Source organism: Pteropus alecto, unplaced genomic scaffold (assembly GCF_000325575.1).
Source record: "Pteropus alecto unplaced genomic scaffold, ASM32557v1 scaffold17, whole genome shotgun sequence".
NCBI lineage: Eukaryota > Metazoa > Chordata > Mammalia > Chiroptera > Pteropodidae > Pteropus > Pteropus alecto.
In genome coordinates, this window is record NW_006440645.1 from 2,795,213 (window position 1) to 2,817,782 (window position 22,570).

Sequence of the window (22,570 nt, forward strand, 5' to 3'; positions counted from 1 at the left end):
CCTGCTGAAAATATAAGACTACATCAAATACATGAGACGAGAAAGGCACAGGGACCGAAGAGAGAAAATACAGGATTGCCATGCCATGCTGTCTTCTTGGGGGCATCTTCCTGCTGGGGAGAAGGCAGATGGGACCCAAGTGGAAGTGAACGGGATCCAGGGCTTCCAGGGTGGCTGGCACTGGCAAGGCTCCGTCGGGGGCGGGGGGCGGTAGGATGAGGAGAGGGGTGTAAAGGAGGGCTGGCAGAGGCTGGGCAGCCGTCGACTTCGGACAGGCACAGTGCACTATGCTAGAACTAGAAAACAGCACCTGCTGCGGGCTGAACGCTGAATGGCAACACCAGTTAGGGCAAGGTTAGGACAGTAGGGTTCAGCCCAGCCAGGGGACAGATCCCACTGGGCGCCTCCGGCATTCAGCTGAGACACGGAAAGGCCATTCCCTAAGAGCAAGGGCCATACCCCAGGTGGGATCTATTCAGGAAAGGTACTCTACAAAACGGTTGGCCTGCATTCTTCTAAAACATAGGTCAAGAAAGAGGAACGCTGAGGAACTATGCCGTATTTAAAGAAGGCAAAAGAAACATGACAGTGTGTGCCAGGTGTGATCGTGGACTAGATCCCTGGTCGGGGGAGAAACAACTATAAATGACGTTAATGGGTCAGCTGACCACGTGTCACTATAGACTGTTAGATAGTAGCACTGCGTCATAAAATTTCCTAGTTTTGATTTATGTATCCCGATGGTGTTCCTGTGAGAAAATATACACCATTTAGTTAAATGTCTCCGACTTATTAAATGGTTCATGAAAAATAATATGCATTTGTTACTTACATGCGTTATGTATAGAAAAAGAGATAAAATGAGGCAAAACATAAACAGTTGGAGGATCTGGGTAATGGGCACATGGCAGCTTCTTACATGAGTCTTGCAATTTTTCTGTAAGTTTGAAATTATATAAAAATAACAGGAAACAAATGAAAGAACACAGCAGACTTGCCAAATTATAGGCTGGTTTTCTTTGACAGAGTGGCATTTTTCAGACACTGCCTCAAGAAAATTAGCACATTGAGCAATGCGGTTCCCAAACTGTGTTCCCTGGGGCACAAGCATGCCATGACAGATTGGCAGATTTATCAAAATTAAAACAGTTGCTATTGTTATGTCTTTCTTCTAAAATTCATCCTGAGAATCATTTTATTCATCAGAAATTCATTTGAAAGAGCTCATATTTCTTTAGGAAAATACCTTAATACTTGAAAGAGGAAGTGAGACCTGCAGGATAAGAGATGGTGAAGTTTTATTCACCGGAGAAGGAACTGAAAGGGGGTGGGAGGAACAGCAGCTACTTGGGGTGGACGCGTGAGCAGCATCGCGCCCTTCCCTGAGACCCTCCGGGTCTTCCCCCTGGACGTCATGGCGCACGGGGAGTGGCTGCCTGCGGGACATTCCGGTTGACTTGGGAGGAAGAGGGGCGTTTGGACAACGTGAATCCTTTAACACAGGAAATCTGAGAGAGGCTCGAGGCTTCCAGAGGACGTGGAACTGGGGGCTCGAGGCATTCTGTGCTCATTAATTTTGTGTGTCAGCTTGACAGGGTGAAGGGATGCCCAGAAAGCTGGCAAGCCTTGTTTCTGGGGTGTCTGTGAGGAAACGAGCATTTGAGCCAGTGGCCGGAACGACGCAGGTCCCCTCACCGATGCGGGGACACCTGTCCTCCTCTGCCCTCCTGCCGTTTGTCCTGCCGTCTGTCTGAGTGCCCGGTTCTCAGGCTTTTGGACCAGGCCCAGATCAGGCTCACAGCACTGGCCCCCGATTCTCAGGCCTTTGGACTCGCACTGAACTATCCCTGGGGCTCTCCCGGTTCCCCAGCCGGCAGACAGCAGGCAGGTCATGGAAGGTCTTGGTCTCCATAACCAAGTGAGCTAATTCCCATACTCTCTTCGTTATATATCCAGATGACAGACAGATGATGGGTATATGGATGGAAGGATAGGTATAGATATATAGATTATCTGCTGTTGGTGCTTTTCTCTGAAGAACCCTGACTAATATACAATCCAATCTAGATATTAGGTGATACCTAGTTTTCATATATAAGGAAAACAGCAAACACATTTATATTGCTATTCTGATTATGTGTTAATATAAACATATTTATATTGCTATTCTGATTATGTGTTAATATCTTATTATTAATAAATCCTGTGCCACATCCAAGAAAGTTGCATGAGTAACAGGCTGATGTGTCACTGAACATCAGTACCTGGCAGCACTCACCAACTAACCCTTTCATGGGTATCTGTGATTTAATCGAGAATTACTGGCCTGAGTTGTAGATCTTGTCTTATATTTTAAATACATAGGTGTATTATTTTATTAGTAATAAAACAGTTGATTTTTCTAATTTATATCATTCTCTTATAAAGTTTTAAACAGTGAATCAAATGGTGACCATTTCTTACTATTACTTTATCTGTGGCTTTTTTTTATTCTTAGCTTCAATCTGAGCATGATTATATTTCATGGCCACTTGAGGTTTTCCACTGCAACCCCTGCTACATTATACACTTTTCAAGTGTTCTGTGGTCAAATAAGCTTTAGAAATACAGCTACAGAGTGTCATTTCTACAGATGCATGTTTGAGAAGCTGGGACTCAGAAAACATTCGGATGCATTTTCATGTTATGACTACTTTCACAAAAGGCTATGATAGTAATTGATTATTCAAATTATCGATGAGGCTGACTTCCACTGTCAATACCAATGTAACTTCTACATCTTAGATCAGCCCCACAACTTCTAACAAAATCTTGGGACACACATAACGTCTGCAAGGCCACTATAAACACGATCGGGGGCGCCAAAGGGCAACACAGGAGTGGCAGGCTGAGAGGCTGCACCTGGGAGCACGCCACATCGGGGAGATGGGCTCTGTCGACGACAGGCACTAAATCATCCCAACTGCAAACCCACGTGGTCTAAACTTTGAAGATGGCAAGAGTCTACACGAAATGCACATACGTGAAGAAATCCTCAGGGCTGGAGAAAGCTCGGACCCCCGGACAAAGGAGGCCGTGCTCAGCGCAGCCAAAGCACATTCACGGTCCTAGCATACTGGGGACCGCAGTGCCACTGAAAAGCAGACACCCAGCCATCACCTGAGACAGGAAGGGAATTCTGCAAATTTGGCAGCGGTCCTTCCGGGGTCAGCTATGGTGTGACGTCACGACAGCTCAGAGGGGCCGTGGAGACAGCTCTGCGAAGTCAACGCCGAACAGACGCCTGTGCAGCACGGGCGCTGACAGATAGCCCAGGACTTAATCTACCTGAACGATCACCTCTCCCCCCAAATCCCCGCCCTCAGCCTTCCCCACCAGCTGCCGTGATTCAGTCGCCCGCCCCTGAACCTGAGTCATCGTCACCTCTCCTTTGCCCCCTCTTCATCTCCTAGGAGCTGCCTTGCCCAGCAGACTCTACTTCTTCATCCGAAACCCGCTCCCCGCTCTGGATGTTGCAGGCCAGTGCCCTGGGTCAGGCCTCCGCCTCCTCCTGTCATGGAAACCGCCTGTCCTCCCAGCTTCCAGCGTTGACCCCTCTAATTCACTTTCTGGCCACCATAAAGCACGGTCTGAATCACTCTGGCCCCCTTTGACTCATCTTCAATGACTCTTCGGCCCTGGACCACACTCCTCCGCCTGGCGCTCAAAACCCCAGTCACCTCTAGCCCTGCTCCAGTGACTCCTCAAAGTCCCACCTGACTGTGACCCACAGCACTCCGCACAGGTGCCACATGGTCCACCTTCCCTGTGTCTTCTTGAAACTTCTCTTCGGTCTGGATCTCATGTGCACAACTCAGCCTATTCGAATCGTACCTGCTGCCCAGGGTCCATCATCAAGCATGGTTTCCTCAAACCAACCTTTCTCCATCTCACCAGCCAGCCGTCTTCTCCTGCTTCCCTGAACCACCACATTTTCCTCAGCCATCTAGTATCATCTGCTTTCTATGCTACTTATCTATCTCAATCTACTACAACTTTTGCTGAATCAATACTAAGACCTAACTATGCGCCGGGCACTGTATTAGGGATGGGGGGCGGGGGGCGGTGTGAATAAAACAGTGACGACCCCGTGAACTACGGGCAGGAGCTGTAGGCTGGGATTACTGCGGACCCTTCGTCGTATAGTACAGTATGCTACAGGGCAAGTGGCTACAACTCATCTCTTAGAGGGCTAAATAACATTTCTTAAACATACAATGTGCCATTCAGTTAAAATACTTTGTCTAAAACCCATAATTCTATTAATAAAAAGGATCATTTTAAGTAGGAAATTTGAAGAATTATATAGCATCATCTTCAAGTCCATAATTAAAAATCTGTACATCACTGTAGCAGTCAGTAGTGGGAAAAAATATCGAATCTTTCCACTGAAATATTTTAGAGCAAAAATTTCCATTTTTAAAAGATATCTATACATTTGCCTAATAAAAAGCACAGAAAGAAAGAAAATCAGACTTTGAGGTCAATGGGACTTGGAATGGATATGATTCTGAATGAATTAATTTAAAAACAAATGAATTCTTGGACAGTTTTTACACCTGACATTTGAGAATCTGTAAAATCCTCAGAAGGTCACACAGAGAGAACATGGCGAGAGCTCTGCACAGTGATTAGGGGGAAAGATGTGAAGATACAGCTATGAGATGAGCTGCGGTAAATTATCACGAGGAAAAAAACAAGACAAGATTGTGCTCAGGCCCACATCTTTGCCCCGACCACCAGCGAAGAAACTGGCATCTCAAAGAGGGGAACGTTCTCAGCGCACATTCCCGTCTTAGTAAGTATGCGACCTGTCACATTTCCGCTTCGGAACCCCGGCCATTCACAGTGCCACCCACGGGCCCGCCCCGCGCCCTGCGCGCCTGCTCGGTGGCAGCCGCGGCTTACCTCGTACGCGTCCCTGATGTTCAGCGGCTCGCCGCGCGCCGCCACGTGCCCCACGATGCCTTTGTTCCACTCCAAGCGGATGCAGTTGTTGGAAGCTTCCTCCAGCGTCGAGCCCTCCGCCACGTCGAAGAGGCGGCTGACGAGGAACTTGTCATTGGAGCTGTCCTCGCAGACGAGGAACAGGGAATAGCGGTCGGCGGAGATGAGTCCATGGATATGCAAGAAGATTTTGTGACATAAGGCGGTGACATCCAAATGGCTGGAAATATCTTTCACCAATTCCAAGAGTCTCGAGCACTGGTCCCCTTCATCGTGATCAAACCTTGGGGGGGTTAGCGGCATCTGTTCCTTCTTTTCCGCGTCCGAGACGAAGCTCACAGTCCCCTCAGAATCCTTGACGACGATGGGTCTCAGAGGCCGGTCGAATTCGGAGGCAGAGATCTTCCTGGCTGGTGTCCCAGGGGCACTGCCGTCCGCCCGGGGACTCTGCTGCGAGGGGCAAGGGCAGGACTCGGCGTGGCCTCGGGCGCCTTCCTTGCAGACAGGGATGGGGTGCACTCGCTCAGCAAACCATGCGTTGACCATTTCTCTGCAGAACAGAACAGCCAGACACGTCACACACTTAAGAAAGGAGCTACCCCCCCGAGAGGGCCGCTACAAATTCTCTCTCAGTGACTGATCAGATAATAATCCGATTTGTCACAGAAAATAAAACAAGATGGTTTATGAGCGACGGTTTTATTTTGGAAACTCTAAAGGACAATTGCTGCAATAAGCATTTTAAGGACTGTGACGCCTTTCAGATATCTGATTTACAACACATCGAGCATCTAGTCTGTGTCTCAAAATCACTTTGTATTAAAGAAGAAGACACTAAATTTGACAAGTCTTAGGAAAATGCACATATGAAAATTAATTTACTGCTGAAAACACACAACTTGTTCTGCAGTTAAATATCTGAAAGTTAAACACAAATATTTACCCAAATTTGGCTAGCTAATATGCTTAATTTTAGACAGCTTTATCTATATCACTATATACAGATTATTTGTGGAAGAGGAAATGGAAAATACAGACCATCAATCTGGTATATGGAAAAACTAGACTTCTGTAAATATTCTCTAATAATGCTTGTTCAATAATGATAAAAATGATCTCTTCTAGATTATCTGCTCCTGATATAAAGGAAAGCAATTTAAAAATAAAATAATAATTTTAAAAATTCAGCTGAAGAATATTTAAATTATTTGTTTTTAATGTACTTTCCTGTGAAAGACACCTATTTATGTTAAAGGCTTCACAGTGGGTGAAGCCTTTTTTAAAACAAACATACTATAACATAAACATTCAATGATTGTTCGATTTAAATAATTCCCCTTAGAACGCTGTAATCTTATACCGATGGACAGTGACATTATTTTAGACATTTTTGGAACTCTTCTTTTGAAACGAACATCTAAGCAAATTCGTAAGCCACGTAAGAATACTACTTTTATCTAAAAGTTAGATCTTCTTTTTCACTAAACTTTCCTCTCAAAATAAATACAACCCACTCCCCCCAAAAAACTGGGGTCCCAGCTAACTTATTATCTATCTTATGCATAAGAGTTGGCTTTTTCCAAAACCAAACTTTATCTTCAAAATAAAAACACTTGCTACCACTGAGGACATTTAAAAGAATTTGGTAATAATGAGAGCAATGCAATCTCCACTGCACGATAACATTGATATTTTCACCAAACAGCCAAGATAAAAAGTTTGGCAATGTACTGTTTTGGAGAGTGTGGAGACACAGACTATATTACATACACTATGATATTTTTGATTGTAGCAAAAACTGTTATCGCCTCTTAGGAAGGCAAACAGGCAATAGCTAACAAATTTAAAAATGCATATATCCTTTGTTCTAGAGATTTCACACATGTGGCAAAGGAACAAGCCGGGTATTTACGGTAGTACAGTTATAGCGAAGCTAAGAAGCAAGTGAATCCCACCAATGGAAGGCTGGCTAAATCCACTTTATACAAGGGAAGACAAGGCAATCACCAAAAGCGGCTCATGGGTACCGAGATGAATAATCAACATGATTTACTGCCTTATTTCTGAGTCTGCACTACGTATTTCATTTATGGGATGTTCCCTTAATTATTTTATTTGGAACAACAATGTATTGTTTGGTAAACCTATGTTATTCTATGTTATTCAGCCTAGAATGAAATGGGTTAAAAAGGTAACACAGGTACTTATGAGGATGACTCATAATTTCAAGTGTTGGATACAGTTCTTGACCTTCTAAAGGTCTCCTTTAAAAGTGACATAGTAGCTAAGTACATGGTACAGATCACAGGTATATGCCTATAACACAGAATTTTTAAAGAATATAACTGTCCTAATGTTTTATAAAGTTATTCTATACCTGAGGACAAACTTTTCACGGACAACAACATACACTGATTAAAATAATGCTATATCTTAAAAACTTAGATTCAAGTGGGGTGCCATACTCTGGGAAACACTAATATAAGCTCCCAAAATTGCAGTAGGAGGGCCAAAGACACCGATATCAAAAATGCATATCCAATCCATACAGGAAGCTTTTGAAGAAAATTATCTTGTAAAATGTGTGATAGGAAAAAAGCAATATGTCTAAATTAACATATGATTTTCAAATATGTACATGTAACTTAAATTGCTAAATCGATATAAAAATACGAGTTTTTAACTATTTCAGCGACGAACCTAAAACTCAGCCACAACTTCCTTCTTATCTTCACTTTGGATAACAGTGATCTTTTTTTTTTTTTTTTTTAAATCAAATCGCCTACTTGACAACTCCATGAGGCTCTCTAAAGAAACAATGCAAAACGGTGGAAATAGAATTCCCAACGCCCACCTCCCCACCTTGTTCCAATCTCCCTGGAGGTTTCTCCATACTGAAAATAGCACCGTCACCTCCCCAGTTGCTCAAACCAAACATTTAGAAATTACTCTAAATTTATTTCCTTCAACTCTCACATCTAGTCCAAGCCCTGCCAGCTTGACTCCCAGCACCTTCTGTCCTGATCTGTTCATTTCTACCTCCTGTACTACCACCCCAGTCCAAGCCCCCCTCCCAGGACTGTGGCCACAGCCCCTAACTGGTCTCTTTGACATCATACTTGCCCCTTTCAATCCTTTCTCCACACAGCAGCCAGAATAATGTTCAACAAGGTAGATCTTAACACCTTAACTACCCCACTTGGCTTCTCGTTGAGCTGAGAATAAAACCACGCTTTCGAATGCTTCCCCATGCTGGCTTCCCATGCTGGCCTCCCCGGGGCTCCCCAGCTTGACCAAGCTCTGCCTGCTCCTGTCTGGACCCTTCCTCCTCACCAGCTCCTGGCTCATCACAGCTCCCATTCCCCCTGCCCTGACAGGTCTTCCTTTACCACCCACCAAGTGGCCTCCGACACGCCAGGTTCCCACCCCGCACTATCTGATAAACACTAAAAATATCCAATAGTGAGAATTCAATCTGTTGGTTTGTTATCTGTGTGCTCCAGCTATATGTGAATTCCATCAGAGCTACGTGTCTGTCTCGTCACCACTGCATCCTCTTACTTAGAAAATGTGTCGCATTGTATGTCAACAAATATTTCCTGAGTGAATAAACGCAGGTTCCTAACTTAACTGCATCAAAAGGGATGACCGCCTTCTGAATTTCCACATATTCGAATGTGTATTTGTTATAAAAAATCAACACTGTGTTTTAGCAGTTAATGCCCATCATCCCTCTGATGTAAGCCTCACGGATCACGGCTACTGATTTATCCTCAGACACACTGCAGAGACAGTGCTCTAAAATTTTTTATTATGTGTTCTTATTGCTATATTGAATTGTCTCGCAAATGTTTTATCTCTAGATAGTTTCTTGGAGAGACGAATGGGTGTTAAATGACGCGGGAAAAGGAGATCTAATATATTCAGTCATGCAATCAACCACTTTTGTTAACCGCCAGTCATGGAGGCAAGGGGCTTCTCACGACCGCATCATTGATCACCCGAGTCCCTGTGGTTACGTGGGTGCATAGGAACACATGTTATCATAACATTAAAACAATCACTTAGGAATCAACCACAGATAAAATTAAATCATCCCACACACCTCTCTCCCTCAGGCACCCCTGGGAGTTGGCAGTGCACGGCCCACGTGGGTCTTTCCTCTCCTGATGACTCTTTAAAACTTCAGTCTCTATACAAATACAAACCACCTGCAAATTTAAATTTAAATTCCATTTAAGATACAGAATTTCTAAAAGTAGACGGAAGTCATGTTGGAGAACTGTTCTAATACTACGCGAAGCCCCTGATAATTAAGGGTTATGCCTAATTAAAGACCAGCTAACCAGTAAGAATCAAAAGGGTAATGACATAACAGATACTTGAATAGAGAATTCTATTCGAAGAGTTACATTCTAGATTCAGAAAGGCCCCTGGAAAAACTAATGAAGTCTTCGAATAGGAATTCAAAAACACTACTTTTGGGGGAAGAAATCTCTTTTTGATTCTGCTACAAAAGTCAAATATGAAGTAAAGATATTATTATTATAGTCGGAAAATTGTTCTAAAAATTAGCATAGTTTTTATTATAATCTAAATCTTACTAAATCTAAAATAAGATGAATTTACTTTCATAATCTGCAATTCCATTTTTCATGATCAAGTTTCAATCCAAAACTTTTCACTAAGATTTTTCCATTTTAACTGGAGTCACTTTTAAGTGTCCTTCTTTGCCCGGCTAAATTATTGTCAGGTGAAGACCCCTGAGTGTGTGAGGCACTGTGCTGGACACCGGGAGTACAGAAATGAGCAAAATTGAGCAATCCCAAACCCATCATTGAGTGACCGCTCCTCCCAAAATCGAAGTTTATATTGTGTTCAGAAGTTAACTTATATACACATTGGATTCTGTTGTCATATGAAATTAAATGTCCATGCATTCAAATGAATAAAGATGGAGAAGATGACTATGAACATGTCGAATGTAAGGATAAAAAGCATTGGATAGGATCCAAGTCTGCTGGGAATTCTGACGGGGCAAACTGCTGCCATGGCTCAGGAGGGGATCTCTACATCCTCTTCTTTCTCTTCCTTGATTTTACGGGATTTTGAAAAGTATTCACATTAGTGATGTTGACAGGGAACAAAAGGTGCCATTGTAAATGAAGCTGTTGAGGCAGGCATTAATAATCCCACTTTCTAAACGATGAAGCTAATATAAACGACTGAACCAAATACATTCTGCCATTCGGTAGCAAAACCAGGAACCAAATCCAGGCGTCCTATTCCGAGTCTCATGGCCTCGAACACAGACGTTCTTCGCACACCCATGCTTGTCACGAAGACATGCCATAACTTCTAGCTGCCTCTTAAAGGGTCAAATTCAAGCACACGAGGCAGAGAAAGATCACTTACAATAACACATTCTCTAACTTAACGCTTTCCCTCCAGATCATAAAAGGATGGCACACTACACCACCGAGGTAGAAGCACTGTCTCAGAGCATTCAGACAGCAAAGATTCGTAAGGACAGTGTCCTTAGAAAGTCTCGCTGAATCCCATGTCTATGTTTCTCTGAACAGAGGTCATGTTTTATAAATCTAAAACAATGTGCTGAAAAGAATGTATAATAAATGTGTTCAAGAGGTTTAGCAAATAAAAATACAGGTCACTCAGTTAAAACTGTGTTTGAGATAAACAATGAATAGTTTTTTAGCATACGTAGTATCTGAAACTTAAATTTAACTGGGTGTGCTGTATATTGGCTGACCACTCTGGCGTTTCTGTGTTTTGTTTTTCCTAACTGGAGTTGCTGGTGTATAGACAACGGAGAATAAGCAGGTTCTGTGTAGCATCCGAATGCGTTCCAGGCTATGGAAACATTAATGTTGATATCATCATCGCAAGGGCACGAGGGACCCTGTGTACCAACCACACTGCAATCCTGTGTGTGGTAACCGAACCTTTTGAAAGCTCTCAAATTAATAATTTATGGTGCCAAATTCCTCCTTGAGTCAAGTCTTGTCATTTTACTCTCAAAACCATAGAATAAGATCTATTTAATAGAGAAAAAACAAATGGCGATCTACCTATAAAAGGGAGATTGACTAATTGCTCAAAGTTCTCGGGACTACAAAGCCTCCAGTGGCTGTGTTTTTCGGCCACGAGTCCTAAATGCTCATCTACTCTGAGGGAGGTGTGACTAGTGCAAACAACTCTCTCCCTCTGAGTTTCCTTGGCATGAAACTGGGAAAATGCCACGTGTTCCGACGCCTTTGTGAAGTATGAGGTGCTGTCTTCAGCAGGTGACCGAGTCAAGAGCACCAAACTGGTGTTCCGGAGATGACCCTAGTTCCAGCTACAAGACGACGCAGCTGGGAAGTGAGCCAATTAGCACCTCTCTGGAGTTCAAGTTCTTCCGCTGTGCGAACAGGCAGCTGTAGTGATGGGCGGCGATGACCATGGAGTCCCTACAACGGCTGACATCAACAGGCCAGCAGAGGACCATTAGGTCACTCAACTCACCCTCTTTTTGCCCCTCAGTTTTCTCATTTTTAAACAGGCAAAGGACCTCCTCGTTCCTTCACTCACCGCAGAGGGCTGACGTCCGAGTCAGATCGGAAAACGCACGTGGAAACATTTTAAACCTCTCCCATGTGTTTAAGCTGCTGCTGGCTCCTACACTTAGTGCTCATTCTAATGGAGATGCAGGGCTGGTGTGAGGAGAATGGCTGCTCACTGCCCCGTAAAGTTTTGCCAAGAGAATCAGGGAACGGATGAGGGAAAAGGTTGTTTGGGGTGGTGCGAGCCCGCAGGCCAAGCGGGCCGGACAGGTCTGGAGATGGGCTGGTTACACGCGCCGGACACTCGCAGTCTTTGGCCAAAGCAAGTCCTCTGGAAAGCCATTCCTTACAAAGCCTAAGTTTGTCCCCCGAAAAGAAGCGCTGCATCATCGCTCTACGTAAGTTACAGTTTAGCCATCGGAGGACGAAGAAGAAAAGAACGGCGAGTGCCACGAGGGCATGTCCCCCGCTGCCACGAGTGCGGACACCGTAGAGTTCTCCTTCCGTGATAAGCGGGTCCTCGCTCAGCCCACGAACCCAGAGCACTCGGAAGCAGGCCACCCTCGTCAAGTCTCTGAGCTGATTTAACTGGTACGAGGCCGTCGATGAACGGCGCTTCAAATACAGCCACAGCTAAGGGAAATGCAATGAAACCTGACGCCAAGAATTTATTATCGATGACAAGATCCCGATGTTTTAACGCCCCACCCATATCATTGTCTCTCCTCACCAAAATCGGTTTTATTATCCTCCAGTCACTTATTTTCTTCCTTATTTTATTACGCAAAAAAATGTCTTCCTTCATATAGGAGCTGAATTTAGCACCTTTTAGAAACGGGTAAATTAGATTTAATTTTTTGCTTTTCAATTTTTACGGTATGTCTTAAAAGAACTGGAGGAACCCCAGAGGGCACCAAAGTCAACGCTGGGAGTTATTTCTCTCAGGTGAACACCACCTGTGGTTTCCAACCTGCATCCACCACAAACTCTGCTCAGGACCCATGAAGGAGCCTTCCCCACGATGAGCAAGAAAGGAACCCAAAGACATATTAATGAGACAGCAGGAAATAAAGCTAATGGTGGCTGCCCAAAACTTGCTATGAGTTTTCATAAACGTGACTTGAATTTTAAAATCTCTGATCTTTTTAAACGATGAATCCAATCAGAAGTTTATCATCTTGATGTTCTACTTTGGGGAATGTAGGAATATTTAAGATATTAGGGAATACTTTGAGGAAGACTCTTGCAGCTCAAACTGCTCATGTGATGACAATTTGATATGAAAATCAGTGTCACGAAGAATAATTAATGTTTAACACATTTTGATTTCATGAGGCCTCTTTACAGCACTGACAGCATGTGGGTGGAGCGCCCTACAAAACTAAATGAGCTCACAGACTCAAAAGGCCAGGCAGCCAGGGTGTAGCAGCTGCTGCAGGAGAAGGCTGAACTTGACATTTCCAGTGTCCGACATTTGGCGTCTTTAGTCATACACAGAAGGATGAATAAATGCATCTGTGAATGATAAAAAATATCAAAGGGATTCTGGAGAATAGGAAGCTTAGAAGATGAGCTGTCATTTTTCTACAATGGTTGTAGCAAAGAGTTTATCTTATCAAATTACACACGTGGCAGAAATAAAGTGCTATATATGTCATTCTGCACATCCTGTGTGCTCATATTTTTCAAGTAGATGAAAAATGTAACATTCTTAAAATGATGGACTCAAGTAAGTTAATGATTAAATTTAATCGTACCAAAGTAGTAATACCTTTTTATAGATATCTAAATAGGTTTAATTTTGTATATTGGGTACACGACATCTCCTACTTTCTAAATTTTATAAATTGATTAGTAGTATGCATTGAAAAAATGAAAGGTCACTCTACGGCAGGTACTCTGTTAAGAATCAAACCTTTCCCCCTTTCCCAATTTCTCAGTTTTAGACAAAATTATGATAAACCTATCACAGGAAAGAAAACGATGACGTACAGTTTGTGTCCTAGAAATTTTCCACTAATCTAGGCAAATCACAGCTTCTTCCAAATGCCTACTACCTAGAAGTATTAATTAGGATACACAAAACTTATTGGACAGAGGATGCAAGCTCTGGCACAGCATTTCAAATAGGATGAGCCAAAGGGACATAAACGTGTACATAGACGCACGTGCGCACGCACACACGCGCGCGCGCGCACACACACACACACACACACACACACACGCGCAAGCACACCCGACCACTGGCACTTGCAAAGGAGTTGTGGCCACGGGGCTCCACACAGCAATACCTTTTCTTGCTAACAAAATTGAACTGCTTACTCATCTTACAAAATGCACCTTAAGAAAGACAGAAATGCCTTAAAATACATATTCAATATTCCAGATGTCTTGAAAGGGAAAAATAATTAAAGTACTTTGCCTGGGTTTTATAGAATATTTCTTGGCATCTAGAAGGCAAGGAAAAAAAAATTTACAAGGCAAAGTAAAATTGTGATATAAACAGAGTAACTCTCATGAGTTAAAAATATTAGATGAAACCTACTTGTAAAGCCACTAGTTTAATGTGTTTTGTACTCCTGCCTAAAATAATGTATCAAAGGATAAAAAGTCTTTGAAAGTATACTGTGCTTCGGGTATTTGTGTTCTAAAACTAAAAATATAATTGTAATGGCCTCGCACCTAAATTTTCAGCCACTCTATTTTAAAATGCCATTTGAGAGTTGCCACTTTTTATACTCTAAAACTATATATGGAAACTAAACCCACTTGGGCAAAGTCTCCAGGCGCGTCACTCAGTGGTGTGCCAGCACACTGAGGCCCGAGGAGAAGGCGTCACCTCTGCTGAGTTAGCCTCTGCAGGACATTAGGCCTGTGAGCCCCCGCCTGGCTCCCGCTGACAGAGGCGAGCACGGTGGGCAGGGGCCCTTGGTGGGAAAGGTGTGGGCTTGAACCCCAGAACTATTCATTTTGAAGGTTTCGACCTTAGGTCCATTATTTACTGTCTCTATAAAATGGAGGCAATGACATTCAAAGGTTCCTTGAGAACTTAAAGAAAATTATGCATGTAGTGTGACAGCACAGAGTCTGGTACACAGTGTTTAACACATGATATTGTTTTTAAGTTACTCGAACATTAAATGGAGTACATTTTCAAAAGCGATTTTCTTTTCGTAAAAATAAAAAGAATTTGACAGGCTTCTACAGAAAAAAATAGAGGTTAGCCATTGCTTCTTCTTAAGCTCCTAGTTTAAATACACTAATTTCTCTATAGAAACATTTACATTTTTAAAAAAAGTTTTTTTAATGTTAGTATTTTCTCAAAATAGAACTGAAATACACAGACTCTCTAGACCAATAACTGCATTTACATATGACATAATTTTCTGAATAATACATAAAGATTAAGAGCCTAACATTTAGTTGAGAAAAATAAACCCAAGAAAGTAACTTGTTTTTCCATTACAACTTAGAAATTAACTTTGTTTCAAAAATAAATTATATATTTGGGGGACAGTTTTGTTTTTGTTTTTGTTTTTTTTTAAATATCAAAGACACAATAAACTGACAACAAATGTGAGAAAATACACAACTAATTACCTATGATGAAAACTACAGCAATACTTTCTGTTAACCATAATTCTGAACTGGAGGATAGTCGTAATCCTTGCTAAAACGACACTTTAACACTCTGCCACGGGAGATGTGGGGGTTAAAGTTGGCCCATTTAGCTCCTTCCCAAGGGGGTTCACTACGTGTTGGGGGAGGCCCGGGCCTGAGGGACGGCCACATGGCCAATCCCTGGAACGGCCGCATTTGGGGAGGTTTTGCAGGGTGCCCCAAAGCAGAGCAAAAAGTTGCAGGCGCTGAAAGACCCACAGCGCACAGTGCATTCTCATGTTAAGTCCACTCTTAAAACGTCAACCCGCTTTCCTGCTCTCCAGTGCTTTTTTCATCAGGCATGTGACTCGATCACTAAAAAACAGAATTACAAAAAGTGGACGAATTTCCTGTCTACAAGGAATGGCTAACAACTTATATGGAAATCTGCTAAAATTAACTGTAGGAAACACAAATAACTCACATATAATATAACGTTCAATATTTTTCCCGCTCTTGGATGCTAATTTTACACAGTTTTGGTTACATTATTTGCATAATTTGACTTGGATCCACTTCTCGTGTTTGAAAAATACTTAAAGAAGGAAAGTATTCAATCTGAGAAACTGGTCCTCTGCTCTCCTGGGGAGAATCGAGAACGGTTGGAGCCGAAAGAATCATGAGCCCATTCACGAATTTCTCTGCCTTCTCTGGCCCGCTCCTCACTCCTGCCCGCTTCCCATCTCAAAGCCGAGGTTTGCTAACGTAGGCCAGGCACAGACCTAGTTAACAGCAAAGCTGGGAACAAAATCAGGGCCCTGGCCTCCCATTCCGATTCCCTTTCCAGCACCGTCCACGATCCACACAGGTTCTGTTCAAACCATTAATAACAATTCCTCTAAAAAATGACAAAGACACCTAAAGTCTATCGAAGCACCCTTCTGTCATTCCAAGCCGCACTCATCAGAATAAGGGAATGACCATCGAAGTTTGTCATTCTGTTGAAGGCACTGATGATTCACAAGGTAAAACAGTAAACTACTGAAAACCACTACTAAAAACGAGAAGGAGCTATGCATTATTCTCTTTAGATTTCTTGATAAGCCCATGAAGTTTGTGCTATAGTTTTCACTTCACAGAGAGAGCAAATAAAGTCCCCAAGGTCATAGTCTCAGAAAGAGGTGGCCTAGGTTAGAGCTTGAATCTGTCCCGCCTACAGCCCTTAACCAACAAAAAAATAGAAATAAATGTTAGAGCGTGCAGCACTGTAGCTCCCAGCCAAGTAGTGGGAGGCACGTGGAAACATGGGTCACAAAGACAGGGCATTCCCAGCATTCAGTGTCTGGGCTCAGGGACCTTAAACACCTCACCATGCGTCAACAGTCTCTCCCAACAAAGTCAGGGTCAGCACCCAATGCCAAGAGCATCTGATTTTAAGAAAGAGCAGTTTAGATGAATAAAATATGAACACACAATTACAGGGTATTAAATAAAACAGGGGCGGTTTGAGGCACCTTCACATGACATCCTCTGAAATCCCTACTCTGGTATGACGGTGAGATCACTTGAGTCTGGCATGGGAAGAAAATGAATACTCTGCCTGAAGTTATTTAGTGTTTCTAAGTTTTCTCCAGCTATGAAAACATCTGAGAAGCTAACTGGGACCAAATATAAATAAAATGCAGAATTGTTTTTATGGTTTTACATATGGTTTTACATTCAAATTTGACCCAGAGTTGGAAGACATATACTTTGTAACTTTCCATGCATTCATGATCACACGCATGAAAAATGTCCCTTAAAGGAAAACCTACTTACATCCGAAAGGAAACATAATCACTGAAATCTGTGCTGTAAATATGTCAACTGACTTGCTTTGCAGCTTTGATTCGGGAGAGACTGGATGCGACCGTTCTCAGGCTGAAGAATAAGAAGCCTTGAGAGCCCACATCGAGTATGTTATGAAGAGCTGTACTTTTTCCATGAAAATATTTTACTTTTGTGCTTTCATAATGGTGACAATTGAAACCGAAAGCAAACAGAAGAACAGGACATTACTGGGAGGACCACCTTGCAACCAAGTACTGCCCTGCACTTTTAATGCTTACGTTTCTATTCTTGTTACACTCACACTGCAGCCCAATGGTTCTGGGGTAAAGAGAACATAAAAGTGGTAGATGCCATATGTAAATACGCTTTCGAACCAAGTAAAACCCCAAAGCTGGCACGCTGTGCTGCAGGAATAAAAGTCTCATGAGAGTTTAAAGAGAGAGCCCCAGTGGGGGACGCGAACCGTCACAGAGCGACTGCAGCGGAGGCAAGCTGACCACCGGCACCTCCACCGGGTCGCGGCACTCTGCAGGGTGATTTAATGGATGCTGTCAGTTTGCATCTGGCTGGAGTTTTTTCATTTTATTCATAATTAGCTTACACATTTATTTTGATATTACAGTTGCATACATGCTGGAACTATGATTCAATTATACCTACTCTTAAGAATTTCATGTTTAAATAACGATAAGATAAAAGAAAGCTAACGCTAGGTATGGCAGATGTCTGGAACTTCTGGGTATGCCCACATTACTTCCTTTTGGGAATTCCCCTGTCCTCAAGGACATATCACACTACGGATTACCTGCCTCAGCAAAGCAGTCAGACAACCCTATTCTTCTGGACGCACGATGGGTCCAGAGCAGGCATGTGACGCACGCAAGGCCAGAGTAATTTTGAGAGGACTAATATGGTTAAGAAGGTACTTCTCTGACATCAGAAGTTTAAGACCCACATAAACTTGCCAAGAAGAAACTTTTTCAGCACAAGAAGAAAGCATACAGAGGAATAAAGCCAACATAGCATAGGCCCAAAGATGGGTGGATAGACAGATGGACAGATAGACTGCAGGAAAGACAGATTAAACAGATATACAGAGAAACAGCTCTTGACGAGATTATCTGATTAGCTGAATTCAGAGCCAAACCAAATCCCAGCACTTCAATTATGTGAGTCAGTTCTGTTGGACTTCAAGTTTGCTTTTTGTCACTTGTGACCAAAAGCTTTCTAACTAATATACTGGAGACCAATGAGAATGTCTTTCTTTAACAAGGGCACATTACTTAAGCCTGAGAAACACTGGATCACATGATCCCTCTGCCCCTACGAGACGATGATCCCGTGTGTGTGTTTCAGTTATTCTATCAGCTCAAATGACCTGGGTATTTTCTTATAACCTCAGCATCGAAGAATAGAAATGATGACTCTTATCTTTCATAATAATGATAAAAAATTAAGGATAAGATATCAAATGGGGTTTTTGCTCTCCCAAGTTCAGGTGTAATAAAATTATTCAGAAAAAAATAATTTGCAGAAAGCTAATCTTACTTTACAATTCAGATTCAAGGGGGAAGTCTCAAAGAATCAGAGCCCAACAATGGCACATAAGACTTTAAAAAATATGTTCACTACAAACTAAAAACCAGAGAAATAAATACCTTTCAAGGTTTTTTGGAGTATTTATCAAAATGATTCTTACGAACTTAACGCTGTTTGCTTTACCTACTTTAAACATTTGTTTGGAGATAAGTAAAAATTCCAGCATTTAGAGAAAATGAACAAAGCACTTACATCATAAAAAATATACATATAATTCAAAATAAAATGAGAATACCAAGTCAGTTAATAAGATTGCAGAGCTAAATATCAAATGAATGACTCATGTGGAAAGACTTTCTTCAATTTTTATTCCTAGGTTTGCAGTTCACAGGCATTTTCTACTGAGAAACTGATACTATGACAGATATTTCCAAGGCCACATCAATCAGCTGTAACACTGGTCAACTGAATCTACATCTGTCCAGCCAAACTAATTTCATAGGAAGTCCTGCAAAGTCAGTAGCTAGTCTGTATCCTAAATTCAGAAATTAGTCATTTTCAACCCTCCACTATCAATCAACTCAGTGATTTATTTAATTGTCCCACAATCCTTACTGAAGGCTTTTATCCTAGGAAGAGGTTTTATCCTACAATCAGCTCTGAGAACAAAGAACAAATCTAACTCGACACAACAGTTACGGGTTTTATAAATTTTGGGTTGAAAAAGGTTTGAGGGATAAACTAATAAATACCAAGCGGTTCTGTTCAGCCTTTTCAATTACGAAAGCGATCTTTCCCGAGTATTATTAAAACACACTGGCAAGACCAACCAAAGCTCTAAGTTAGTGTCTTCAAATCGAGAGGAAGGGGAGCATCAGAGTAAGACATTCTGTCATCAGGTAAGAGCGAAGTTACAGACTTTACCTACACAACTCGAATGACATCAGAGACTAGAGTCCAATCACCCATTTAGTTGGATTTTTTTTTTTTTAATTGTTACACAACATAATCAAAACGCTAAAAATTGAGTGCTGGAGATATGACCTTGTGAAAATATTTACGATTTCTATAGATCTTCAGATCACAAACTGAAAAAAAAGAAGCTACTGAATTGTACTACAAGCATATTTAAGTTCGTGTTACAATGAGAAAACATATTTGGAGATATCCACGTGTGAGTAACTGTCACTGCATTCACTCTATCATAATTTTAGGCTCTAAATGAATCTGAACTTGAAATCTCAAGATAGAACAATGAGAAATGTCATTTCAGGGTCTTCCAGAGACTTATCCGGAAGGAAAGCATTCACTCCACATGAGTACTCTTATGGCAGTACAAGGCAGCTTAGAGCTGGCTGTATGCGCCCTGGTTATAAACAATACAAGCAAAAAAAGCAGTTACTGCACCAGAATTACCATCATAAAAATACTGTAAATGATACCAAAGTCAGAGTCAGTGCCCAGAGTTTTATTATCTTCAACACTAGTGACTGCTTAACAAATATGCTTATCAAATCATGCGTCTGAAAATTGTGACGTTTATATTCCTATATAATTACAAAAACAGTAATTTTAAAGAGTGGATAGCAATATTGATTTTCTATCCGTCATCTGTTTTAATATAAATATCTTGCAAATAAAAGTATAGCTTTAAGAGGTGAGGAAAAAAAAATTATGAAAGAAAGAAAGAAAAGAGGGCGAGAGAAAAGAAGGGGAAAAAGGAAAAAAAATAAGACAGAATCCCAACACAGGATGTAGACCGTCAACAGTTCAGCCCAGCTTTGCAGTGCCATAGAAAGTCTATCACAGAAAACTCCATGGGAGTGTAAAACTTCTGTTTCTGGACTTTGATCCAAGTGGTCATAAAACTTATCCTCACTTAATATCCCCAGTATATGCCAAATATTCTCAAGCTTTTGCCCAGGACAAAACAAAGCAATAAAAAGTCAATCGTGCTACCCCTACAATACTAACCCACCTAAAACATCACCCGCAATCACAGAGCTGATTAGTTGCTGATGAAAGGTAACAGTCTAACACGCCGGCAAGAATCACAGCAGCTGTGACCGTGGCGTTAGCCCCGGGAATGCATCATTTAGAACACGGGAGCGTGAGGGTCCTTGACTAGCACAGTCTCGGGCCTGCAGGACGGCGAAGTTGGCTCCAGGAGTGAGGGTGAGAGCTTTCCACATGTTGTGGTACAAGTCTCTAATTTTTATGCCAATAGACTGCTGAATTGTTCAGCTGACACTCAAATTCACACGCACAAGTTGTAATTACTAAATAGCGTCTATTTCTATGCTCCAAGCTACGGCTTGCAATGAGGTGCTTAGCTCTGTATTTGAAGACAGTTACGAGACACTGTCCTATAGTGGCATAACTGCTTTCAAGGTCAACACAAATTCACAGATGTTTAAAGGCGAATCCAGGAAGGCCAGAACTTTCATTCTGTTCCGTGTCTACTACTGAGTGTAAATCAGTCTGGGGAAAGGACAGAGAAGTTTGCACAAATGTCAAAGGACAAAATCTAAATCAAATAATGTAGAAGTAGTTCCATCATTATGCCTGTTTATGGGCACAGATGGCCAACCTAAGGGAATCAAAATTTACTTTAAGTCTTAAAACATGCCAAATGCCTTTACAGAACTGCTGTCATGGGTTTCCTGAGTCACCTTTAGTGTTCATTTTACATTTACAAAGTGTAACAAAAGAAAAAAAAGCAAAGTAATGTGAGCTTCTAGTTAAAAAATTCTTAGCTGTAAAGTGAAAATGTCTGCAGTAAGTTTTTGCCACAACCAAGTGAATCATACTGGGTTTAGCAGTTTGGGAATTATACAAGCAACTGATGTCCAACCTCTCATATTTATTTTAAATCTCTTTAGCTAATGCCACCAAATATAAACCCAAACTGGAATATCGTTTTGTCAAGAACCTCTGGCTACACACAGGCTCTTAGATCATATTCTTTACACTGAAAACTTTCAAAACTTTATAACGCCAAAAACTGAGAGCCTGGACTACTCTGAAATGTTTTACACTTTCGTTTTCCAACTTGGACTCAACATAAACTCTTCTCTTAAGAGTATACATACATATATATACACACGGCCCACAGAAAAGCGTGCAGCCAACAACTATCAATATCAACTGTAATATGAAAAAAACCTTAACTAAAAAAAACTATATAGAGTCTCGGATGGTCTAAATTTTACACTGAGGAGAGTAATTTTGAGAATTATGCTACTCGGGGAAGAAAACAACGTGAAAAGAAATGTAATAACTCTTTCGATTTACTGTCCAATAAAATACTACTTTCAAAGTTCTGGCAGGCTCTGAAAAGTTAAGGGTTCTTACGTGTGGCTAAAAACCACCACCAAACAACCTCGAGTTTATGCCTTTAAAAGTTGGTAGAGGGGAAGAATAGGGCATTTATGTTGATTTGTAAGACAAATAACCTCTTTTTCGATTGTTAATAATCTGCCTAAAGGACCGCTTCCCCGGACCTCAACACACACTTAAAAAAGTCAGCCCAGTTCTGCCCACTCCCCACCCTACGCGCCACAATTCAGAGAGGGCAGAAGGGTGGTGTGCGAGGGTGACAGGAAACAGGGCTGATGGCCTCGGAGTGGCGGAAGACCTCTGAAAACGGCCGTCCATGGCAATGGACAATTCCAGACCTCGCTGGCCGTCGTGCCTCACCCCAAATTCGCGGAGAGCGCCCTTCGAAAAGAAACCCCTTCCGCTCACGGTTTCCCCTCGGGTCGCTCTGGAAGTGCGGGTTTGAAGGGCAAAGGCGGACGCGGGGAAGAGGACTGTCGAAGGAGGGCGGAGGGATCAAACAGGGGAGACGGGATGTGCCCAGAGCCATCGCCTGTCAGAACTCTCGACAGTGCTCAAGTCCACCCCAACTCTGGACGTTCGTTAGGAGAAACGAGGTTAGAAAGGGCCCGCTCTAAGACTGCAAAATAACACACACCCGCAGAGAGCCAAGGGAGACCGAAATGTCACACGGTTCATTCCAACGAAGCATCCCCCGCCCGGCGACCGGCGCC

The 22,570-nt window shown here is 42.2% G+C and overlaps 1 protein-coding gene across 4 annotated transcripts in view; it reads right to left on the reverse strand.

The window, feature by feature from the left end:
- The window catches only part of PDE5A (phosphodiesterase 5A), a 106,651-nt gene that overhangs the window by 82,488 nt on the left and 1,593 nt on the right, over nucleotides 1-22,570 (reverse strand). For 3 of the 4 annotated variants that reach the window (XM_015593917.2, XM_006917742.3, XM_015593918.2), the window contains exon 2: nucleotides 4,948-5,536. In XM_015593917.2, the coding sequence (XP_015449403.1) occupies nucleotides 4,948-5,536 (589 nt within the window). Of the gene's footprint in view, nucleotides 1-4,947; nucleotides 5,537-9,091; nucleotides 9,113-22,570 lie in introns of those variants that run through there. The other variant, XM_015593920.2, reaches the window with a different exon arrangement.